The sequence below is a fragment of the Erythrolamprus reginae genome, chromosome 2 (assembly GCF_031021105.1).
Source record: "Erythrolamprus reginae isolate rEryReg1 chromosome 2, rEryReg1.hap1, whole genome shotgun sequence".
Lineage (NCBI taxonomy): Eukaryota > Metazoa > Chordata > Lepidosauria > Squamata > Dipsadidae > Erythrolamprus > Erythrolamprus reginae.
This window is the reverse complement of record NC_091951.1, coordinates 188,551,178-188,561,902: the sequence shown is the minus strand read 5'-3', so window position 1 is coordinate 188,561,902 and position 10,725 is coordinate 188,551,178. Positions and strand designations below refer to the sequence as shown.

The window sequence follows — 10,725 nt, the reverse complement described above, 5'->3', positions numbered from 1 at the left end:
TACATTCATTAAGCAAAATAACACCCTATAAATGAGAAAGTAAATCCATTCATGGAATTGTTTTTGCAAAATACATACGATTAAAAAAAAGGTTAATATATTACACTGCTGTGTTCATGCAACATGTCAAACATACCCATACCATGGTATAACATGGTGGCAAGGGTCGCTACATTGTTATGATGCAACATGTTTTGTTTTGAACCCACGTATCTTTTGTATTTTATAAGAGTCAGTGATGTTATAGCAAAGTAGCAATACTTGACTGATCACAGCTGATGCCAAAAAGCTGAGTAGGCTCAGAGGCAGTCAGGATTTGGATGAGAGATTATAAGGCTGCACACTAATCGGATAACTTGCTAGCCAGAAGGTGGCACAGGCAAATCAGGTGACTAACTGTTTGAAGAAAAGCTACAGGAGCCTATTTTATAAAGTTAGCAGGAAGGAGCTCAACTCCACTCCAGGGTCCCTTTTGAGGTGTGTTTTTGGCTTTGATTTAGAGTGGTCTTCTAGACTCTATCACATCAGGCAATTAAGGCTTCGTCAAACCATACCTCGTTTATCAAATTCACTCAATGAAGACAACGAATCCAACTGACTGCCCTATTTGTCTCTGGAATACATTATACATCAACCCAACAAGAGAGACATAGACTTCAGAGAGACAGACTTCACAGGATAATCAGAACTGCAGAAAAAACGATTTCTGCCAACCTGCCTTCCACTGAGGACCTGTATACAGGCCCTATATTCTTGAGTCAAAAAGAGGGCAATGAAAATATTCACTGACCCCTCACATCCTGGACATATATTGCTTTAACTCCTACCTTCAAAACAATGCTATAGAGCAGTGTTTCCCAACCGTGGCAACTTGAAGATATTTGGACTTCAACTCCCAGAATTCCCCAGCCAACAAATTGGGGAATTCTGGGAGTTGAAGTCCAAATACCTTCAAGTTGCCAAGGTTGAGAAACACTGCTATAGAGCACTGCACACAGAACAACTAGACACAAGAACTGTTTTTTCCTGAACACCATCACTCTGTTAAACAAATAATTTGGTTGAAAAGGGCAGCATAGAAGTCAAACAAACAAACAAATTTCCTCACCACTGTCAAACTATTCTCTAAGGCTGCATTGCTATTACTATTAGTCTTCTCATCATTCCTATCACCCATCTCATCCCACTTATGACTGTATGACTGTAACTTGTTGCTTGTATTCTTAGGATTTATATTAATATTGTTCCCTGACTGCTTATTTGTACCCTGAGAATCATTAAGTGTTGTACCTTATGATTCTTGACAAATGTATCTTTTATGTACACTGAGAGCATATTCACCGAGACAAATTCCTTGTGTGTTCAATCACACTTGGCCAATAAAGTATTCTATTCTATTGTATAATACTATTCTATTCTATGGTATACATTTGTATTATGCATAGTACATAGGTTTGTAGTTATTTCTTTATTCTGTCATGTTTATGCAGTGTATATGGAGGTTGCGACCCTTTGAGAGCTGTACAGTATTGCAACGAAATTTCATTTGGATATACCCCGATTGTAAAGAGACAATAAAGTGATTATTCGAAAAGTCTGGACTGCTACCACAAACTTCACTGGGAAGATCAAAAGGAGGTCTCCCGTCTCTACACGTTTGGTAGCATTCGACGCGCCGTCGCCCTCCCCCCCTTTTTAATGCCATTTCGTCAGGTAAAGGATATGGAGTCCAGCCGGCGGGGGGGAAACGCGCGCCTCGGCGCGAGCAGCGGCGGCGACGTTCTCGACGCGCCAAAGGTGCGTTTTTTTACCTGCTTGGGCTGCCACTGCGGAGAGCGTTCGCCGCCAAGGCTTCGCACGTGAAGTGGGGGGGAGGAAGGGCGGGGCGGGCGGAGAGATTGGTAAGTAATTTTTTTTTAAAGCCCCCCTTCATATTGGAGGGGGTGGTTTTATTTTTATTTTCTTTTTTCTTTTTCTTTCTTTTTTTGGGGGGGAACCGAGTTGTCCTCGGTCTCTCTGATTGGGCGCCCGAATTGGCGCGGCGGCCAATGGCCAAGCAGGGGAGGGCGCGCGCGAGCCGCCTTGCCCGAAAAGTGGGGAGGGGGGCCGGGTGGTACAGCGAAAAGCTTGCGCTCCGCTCCGCTCACAATTTTTTTTGGCGATGCCTCCTCCTTTTACTCGGGCTCTCTCCGTCGCCGGCCCTGCTGTTCCGGGGGCCCCCGCATCGTTGCTGCCGCTGTGTAGCCTGGCCCGTTCCTAGCACCGCCGCCGCTGCAGCGGACACGGGGGAGGCGGAGGAAGAGGCGGCGGCGGAGTGCAGCGGCAGCAGCTGCTGCTGTGATCCTCTGCCTAGGCAGCTGCCGTCCCTGCTGCGCCGCGGCCAGACCAGACGCAAGGTGCTGCTCCGCAGCGAAAGCTTGAACGGAGATGATCCTAGGTGAGTGGCGGCTTCTCCGGGCTTTCCCATCTTTGCAGTGCACCTGAATCTCTTCCTCCTCCTCGTCCTCTTTTAGGTAGCTTATTCCTCCACTCCCGTTTTCCTTCTCGCTTCACTTGTTTTTGCCCCTGTGGGCTCTCCTGTCGCGCTTTTCCTTAATATCCCAATATGGGTTCCTCTTGGGCTTTGCCCTTCCCTCAAGCCCTACGGAGGTATAGCAAAAAAAATCTCCCCTGAACCGGGATAGCCTTGCAATCTCTTTTTCGGATGGCTGTCGGAAAGCGTGTCAAGAAAAAAAAGGTGGTAAGTGAAGGACACTTTAGATCCCTGCCTGTGTCCTCGGAGAGGAGCGGCATACCAATCTAATAAATTATTATTATCATCATCATCATCATCATCATCATCATCATTATTATTGTGCTCTCCCCTCACGTCTATGCAGTTTTATGGCATTGGAATTCCAAAGAAGCCCCACAACCTGACGGCATTGCATCCTCCCCCCTCCCCTCTTTAAACAGGGTGCTCAGGTCTGCGTCACAAGGTGGAAGTTATTGAACTGTTCCCAACAGCGGTGCCCAGGGAAGGATGAGGTGGGGAGAAATGAGAAGGAACTGTGAGGAGGAGGGTGAGAGAAAGCTTTGCAATGCGGTGAGGAGGAGGACATCCGAAAGCTGTGCGGGACAATTGGGGTGGGTGGGAAGAACCATAATAAAAACTCGTCCTTCTTCACGCACCCCTGAAAGCAGCATCTCCAGATTTCTCCCCATCAACTTGGGAACCCTCTTTTCAAGCATCGCCTGGCTATGGAATAAAGTCGTGTCTGTCCCCCCCCCCCATTTTACTCCAGGGTTGTTGGGTGAGAGAGGAGAGCTGGTTGCCAGGCAGGAGATGTGGAGGGGGAGAGAAAGGGGGGATAAAGGGAAAGAGAGAGAGAGAGAGAAAGAGAGCAGCTGACTGATGGACTGGATGAATCCCTCATTCTGATAAACTGTTTGATAAACTGGCGCTTGAAGCATCAGTGTTGACCTAGATCTCTGTGCATGGGGAGGGAGGTTGCTCCAATATACGGCCGGATGCTCCTCCTTTTCTCCTCTTTCCCCACCTTCACAGATTTTTCTCTCCCTGTTTTGTGGGGGAGTAAGGGGGTCAGATTATGAAGCGGCCCATTAATTGGAATCGGCAGGGATGCTGATTGTGTTATACTGTGTTATAATTCTCTGTACATACTTCAGTGGAATTATTTTAAGTTAGTTGGAAGCAGCAAAACAAGGGCTTAAGTTGAATGCAGGTTCAAGGGTACCGATCGTGGGTCATTTTGTTTTTTAGTATTTAATATTTGACCTTTTTTTACCATTGTCTTGTATTTTATATTGTTGTAAGGTGCCCTGAGTCCCAATGGGATTGGGCGTCATAGAAGTCAAATAAATTAAATTAAAAATTCCCCCTTCTTATTTTTGAGCCCATTATATCCTGTTGGGCACTTCCCAATCATAGCGTTGGAGAAAGGTTGAAATCTTCTTTCCATGTAGGGACAAAAGTTGGATTCTAGTGAGAGTTGACTTAGATTCTGGTGGTGATTTATAGCAATTTTTAAAAAATATTATAGTATATGAATGGCACTCTCCTTGGGGAGTACTTGGTCACAGGAAATGTCCCCACAGACCTGAATTATGGGGGCGGCCCAGCTTTTGAATTAACTGGCTGCATGTCTCGACTATGAGCATGCTTGGTTTGGGGTGAGGAGGGGGCGGTAGAAAAATGCACATCTTGGATGGGGGTACACAGAGAAAGCTTGTTCTTTTCTCATATCTCCCTGCATTCCAGGAGACATAATTGAGAGCCTTCTGATCTCTGTTGCCTAAGGGGATAAACAGAGTTTGCAAAGGAGAGGAAGTCTCAAAATAACAGAGGATGGAAATGAAAATGAGGACACTCTATCCTGGTCAGCTCTTCCACCACTAAAAATACTGCTTTTGTGCTGCGCCGCGTTTGATGGGTGGCAGGCGTAGGGGAGCAAAATACCTAAAAGATGTCAAAGTTTGGAATCAGATCACACAGAGAAGAACTTAGGCAACAACAGCAACAAAAACAAACAGGTCATAAGCAGGAATACCTCCAGCATCCCAAGCTGATGTTCTTTTGATGTCATACTTTTCTCCTTTGCAAATGCCTCGTCCAGTGTTTCTAAGAAGCCTATTCTGACCTTGCAAACAAATCCACACGCTTCAGATTGTCTTCTGCAATCTCTTTGTGCTTTGCCTAGGGCCAGATTCTGCACCGGATAATCAGTTCCAATCATGCGGACATTTCTTCCCTCCCTATTGTCCCCCCAAATCTTTGACACTGTATCCCTCTGTCAAAATAACATGTTGTGTTTCTCTCTCACCCCCCCCCCCACATCCTTGTAGGTCCGGTTGCCACCGCTTCCTCTTTCCTGAACACCTAAGCCTCATCCAAGAATGGCCCCGGGAGGGAAGCCATTCTGATCTGTGATCTCTGCCACTCAATCCTAGGGATTGTCTGCTAATCCTGCCTGACTTCTTGATTACACTGGCTATTCATTTTGCCTCCCTCCTGTCTGTAGGCCTAGCATTGACATTTGAGGATGACAGGCTCTGGCTTAACCAGAGTTTCGTCCCCGTTTTGCTAAACAAGAAAGAGAACCACAGCTCGGGAGTGGAAAGAGAAAAAGGGTCACACACACACACCATTGTAGAGAAAGCTCTCATTGCCTCTAATCACTGCTCACATCCTTCTTTATTTTGCCTCTTCTTCCCTTAGGCTCCCTTGCCTCATTCTAAATTTGCCGTCTGTCTAAATCTTCGTGCTTTTCCAGTTTCTCTTTGCAGTACACCTTTCTTTATCCATTTCTCTCTCTCGCTGATCTAGTGTTGGGTTTCAAGCTGCATAGCAGTTTGTGTGTCGGAGACATGGAACTGGGCCAAAAATCTTGATGTTTCTCAAGTAAGTTCCTGACAGAATTGGGATGGTTGGTTGGCATGTGAGCCATGGGTTAATCCCTTTTGGGGGCTGTGCTGGATGTGACGTAGTTCTTTCTTTTGAGTACACAAACCATGCCATGGCTTAGTTGAGACATTAAAATGAGGTTTCCAGTTTGCTTAGTGTTCTGTCGAGCTCTCTGGTAGAATCCTCCCAAAAATGCACAGATACAATTTCAGACACACACACGTTTGAAAATTCAAAACAATGTTCTTTATAATGAAAATTCACTTAAACCAAGCCCTCTTTTGGTATAGCAAAGAGCACTCGTCTCCAAACAAACTGGTAATTTGTACAAGTCCCTTATCAGTTCTGTGATAGTTAGCTTGCAGCTGTGAGGCAATTCACAGTCCTTCTTCTTTCACAAATTGAAACACACTTTGCCCTGGTTTAGTTTCAAAGTGGGGAAAAATCAGCACACAAAAGGTCAAAGTCAGTAAAGCAGTCACGAAACACAACGATCAGGTAATCCTCCACAATGGCCAAACCCACAGGCTGCTATTTATAGCAGCCTCACTAATTACCACAGCCCCACCCAACCATAGGTGGCCTCATTTTCTTTGATAATAATCTCTCAGTTGTTGCTGCCTATGCATCTCTCTCTGCATGCGTGGCTGTATCATTAACTCTTGTTCTGAATCCATGGAGGAGCTAGAGAATTGATCTCCTTCTGATCTGTCTGCCCCACTCTCCTCCTCTCTGTCACTCATGTCTTCTTGGTCAGAGGAGCCTTCATCAGCAGATTCCACCGGGGGCAAAACAGGCCTGCAGCAAGTGGATGTCTCCCCCACATCCACAGTCCTTGGGGCAGGAGCTGGGCCAGAGCTAACCACAACACTTAGTGTGTTGCAAGCTTGTCTACTTATATTCACAATTTGTGTATTATCATGTATTCATCAGACAAAGTGGGCAACAACCAGCATTACGCTTGAATTTGTAAAATGGGAGGAAAAATCATGAACTGGATAGATATGAAAATGAGTCATATTGCTTTAGAAATGACTAATAAATAAGAAGGGATTTGCAACACAGTTTTCAGTAATGACATTCCAGGGAAGATCCATGCAAGCACAGTTACAAAACATGGATTGGAGCCAAGGAAAGTAACCCTGTGAAGTTGAACATGGGCAAAGAAAGTGTCCCAACTATGGGAGTCTAATTATATTTTTTCTCTGAACCAGAGAAAGCCCCCATAGCCTATTATTCCAGAACCTTATCCTCAACTGAGTGTAACTATGGCCATATTGATCGGGAAGCACTAGCATGCGTAGCAGGTTTAAAGTGCTTCCATGATTATCTGTATGGACACCATTTTTACCTCGTCACTGACCATAAGCCTCTATTGGGCATCCTTGCTAGAGATTGACAGAGCCCTCAAATGATGTCTCCCGGCATGGCAAGGTGCTCTGAATTTGTAGCTGGGTACAATTACCAACTCCGATACAGGCCTGGCAGGATTTTAGGGCACGCTGATGGCTTAAGCCACTGCCCGCTGCCTAAATCACTGATAGACCTTGCTCCTGCAGCATCTGCCCTCCTCGTCGAGGAATTGCAGAGTCCAATCTCTGCAAGTCAGGTAGCGGCCATGACCCAAAATGATCTTACCTTATCCCAGGTCCTCAATTGGGCTCAGAGGGGATGGCCAACCAGACCTGTGCCTGTTCAATTTCAACCCTTTCTAATCAGACAACATAAGGTCTCTATCCAATAGGGCTCCCTGTTGTGGGACATAGGGTGATAATTCCCCCTGGGTATACAACGGCCATACTTCAGTGCCTGGACTCTGCACATACAGGATTGCGCGTATGGAGGCACTTGGCCACAGCTATGTCTGGTTGCCTGGGATGGATCAAGAAATAAAGATCTGGGTGTCCCAGTGCCCCACCTGTCAGAGTTCACAACCAGCCTCGCCTTCAGCTCCAATCCACGAATGGGAATCCCCTAGGGCAGGGATGGCGAACCTATGGCATGGGTGCCACAGGTGGCACGTGGAGCCATATCTGCTGGCATGCAAGCCGTTGCCCTAGCTCAGCTCCAGCGTGCATGTGTGTACCGGCCAGCTGATTTTTGGCTTGTATAGAGGTTCTGGGAGGGCATTTTGGCTTCCAGAGAGCCTCCAGGGACATGGGGGAGGGTGTTTTTACCCTCCCCTTGGTCCAGGGAAGCCTTTGGAGCCTGGGGAGGGTGAAACATGAACCTACTGGGGCCACCAGACGTAGGGAAACAGGCCATTTCTGACCTCCAGAGGGCCACTGGGGGTGAGAAAAGTTGTTTTTGCCCTCTCCAGGCATTGAACTTTGGGTGTGGGCACTCACACATGCATGATAGCATTTCCACACACTCTTTCGGCACCCAAGGAAAAAAAGGCTTGCCATCACTGCCCTAGGGCTTCATGGGCCAGGCTGCACATGGACTTGGCTGGCCCAGTGGTCATTATGGATGCTTATTCCAATGGGTTCAGCTGGCTTTGATGACCACAACCAGCTCTGAAATGATCATGACCATGGGTGCAACCTATGGGTTCCTGGATGTCATAGTTACTGACAATGGATCATGATTCACCTCTGCTGCCTTCCAAATGTACCTGGCCAAATTAGGGATATGCCTTGCCCCCACAGCACCGGCACACCCTGCAGCTAATGGGTTGGTTGAGAGGGCTGTTAGGTCAGCAAAGAAAGAACTTGGGCACCTAGATTATGCCAATTGGCCTCAGAGCCTTTGCACATATCTCACCGCCCAACACACCACCCATTGCCAGGTCACAGGGGCCAGCCCCACTGAGTTGCTTGTGGGCCGCCAGGACAATGTTGGACCGTCTGCACCCCAACCTCAATCTGGATGACCCCTGTTCCTGACCAATGGTCAAGGAAATTCTCAGTAGGGGATCCTGTTGTTGCACTTAATTTTGGGGCAGGCCAAAAGTAGCTACTGGGATAGGTGATCCACCGAACTGGATCCTGTTCTTAGAGGGTCCAGCTCACCTATGGCTACCCCTGGCACTGACACATTGATCAGCTTCACTGGAGGTTTCCCTGCATAGATCTGGTGCCTTCAAACCATGCCCAAGCCTCTCTGGCAGTTCTTTCACCACCTCGGGCCCCCGTCTACCAGCCCATTGTTCCCCAGTCTCCAACCAGCGAAAGTTGGTTGCTCCCTGTTGTGCCTTCTAGCCATCAATGCCTTCCAGCCTAGCTGACACCATTCCCGAGGCATAGGAAGTTCCAGCAGATGCCCAACCACCTCCTAGTCCTTGCTTGTCTGGCCCCAGCCCGATACTACGACGATCAGGGTGGAGTTGATGTCGCTTGGCATATTTGGCCAACTACGTATGTGTGAACTGGGAGGTAAGAGGTGTTAAGTCCTCGACTTACAACCCCGCCAGAAACGCAAAGTCTTCAATTTACAACCGGCTAGGAAGGCTGATGCTAAAGCCTGATTGGCTAAGTACAAGACGGCTTTCGAGCGGGAAGTTAAAGCATTGTGACTGGTTGACTGTCTGACAGCCACACTCTAAAAGGAGCTTTCAGAAGTTTGGTCACTGTTCTATTTAAGCTGAGCTGGAGTGGTGCTGGAAATGCCAGAATAAAAGTTCCCTGTTTAAAAAGTCAAGACTCGGCTAAGTTCTGTCAGTGCAAGGACTCACCTATCTAATATGGAGAGAGTGGTGTAGTAAGTGCGAGCAGTAAGAATTATGTAGATCTGGTAAACCAAGTAAGAAGTCACTGAACAATTTGGTAATAATGGGATCTGGGAACCCCAGTCGCAATCAGGCAAAAGATTAAGGTGCAATTGTCAACGGTGGTGGCTAAGTGGAGGTGGGGTGGAGGTAGGGACAAAGTATAGTACAGAATGTAGTTTGCAAATGTGGTGTAATTTTGTGAGCCATGCTGTGTTACGGGACTGCACAGCAAATCTTCCTGCACAGTGGAGCAGCCAAAATAATTTATCAAATGCGCTTATGGACAGTTTGGGTTAAAAACAACCCACCCTGTTACTTTTCCCCTCGAATAATTTAACGTCCGTTTCTTTTGAGATGTCTTGTTTCATAGAGAGTTACTCTCCTCTCCTTATTCTCTCCCCCCTGTTGGATCATTGAATGCCTTCCAGGATGCACCGTACCAGACCATCCATGTGCCAACCGAATTTGGTCCTCCTTGCTAAAGCTGGCAGCAGGAGCTGGCCTGGGCATTGCTTGCACTTTAGTTCCCCTGCCTGATTTCTCAGCCAAATCTGCTTTGTGCTGCCTTGAGCATGCTGAGTGGTTGTTGTCAATAATGCCCACAGCTGAATGTTTTCAGACTGTGTTGTCTTCTGATTGGAATCACTGTTTTCTTCCTTCCTTTTTTTCTTTTTCTTCTTCTAAAGGCCTTGGATTGTTTGTCTTCCTGGCATTTATCTTATCTGGTGGTGGGGGAAAGGGTGCTATGGAACTGATGTACAGAATTCTTCACGGGGCAGAGTTGCAGGTCCAACCTATCGCAGGCACTGGCCCGGAGGAAGGAAAGGGAAGAGTCAGGCTCCTTGGACTGCCCTTGGCTGTTGTCGTGGATTAAATATAGCACATTTTGTGTCAATTTGCTTCATTTCATCTCAAGTCCAGGAGGTTTACTTTCTGATCTCCAAGGAGCCTTTATCGGAAGGAAAATATAGGGCAAGATTGGTGTGTGTGTGTGTGTGTGTTTATACACAAGGCAAATGGTTCCAAAACCTACCTTGCAGAAAACGTGAAGTGAAAATTTGGGATTGTGTGTGTGTGTGTGTGTGTGAGAGAGAGAGATATTTGGTGAAAGGAGGGAACTTTTCCTTAACAGGGGCTTAAGGAGCCAAAAATATACCGCTTACCCAAGCATGAGTAGGTGCGTGTGAAAAAGTGTAGGATATGTTTTAAAAAGCACATATTAAAAAGGGTTCTGTTGTAAGCATATTGAGGGGCAGTGATGTGTGGTCAGGCCTGGCTTTGGATCACTGGATGCATCTTTCCCTTGTTGATGCTCTTATTTTCCAGGGATTATCCTAGAGACAGCAGCATCTCCAGCCTCGTTTCACTAGTAAGGCTTGTAGTTTTCCGGCTGATCTTTCAAAACGTTCTGTTCCTTGCAGGTGTAGAGAAACATGCAGCACCCAGTGAAGGGAGAGACCGAAGAGGGACTAGAGCAGGGATGGGCAATTAATTTTGCCATGGGGCCGCATGAGAAATTAGGATGGTTTTAGAGGATTAATATAATTAACTCAGTTCTACCCAATACTGTATATTATTGGGTAGAACTGAGTTAATTATATTATAATTA

The 10,725-nt window shown here is 46.8% G+C and overlaps 1 protein-coding gene across 2 annotated transcripts in view; it reads left to right on the top strand.

Moving 5' to 3' along the window:
* The first annotated feature begins 2,094 nt into the window (after positions 1-2,094).
* The window catches only part of ZNF385A (zinc finger protein 385A), a 229,273-nt gene continuing 220,642 nt past the window's right edge, over positions 2,095-10,725 (top strand). For both annotated transcript variants that reach the window (XM_070740846.1, XM_070740845.1), the window contains exon 1: positions 2,095-2,437. In XM_070740846.1, the coding sequence (XP_070596947.1) occupies positions 2,428-2,437 (10 nt within the window). In that variant the 5' untranslated portion in view covers positions 2,095-2,427. The remainder of the gene's footprint in view (positions 2,438-10,725) is intronic.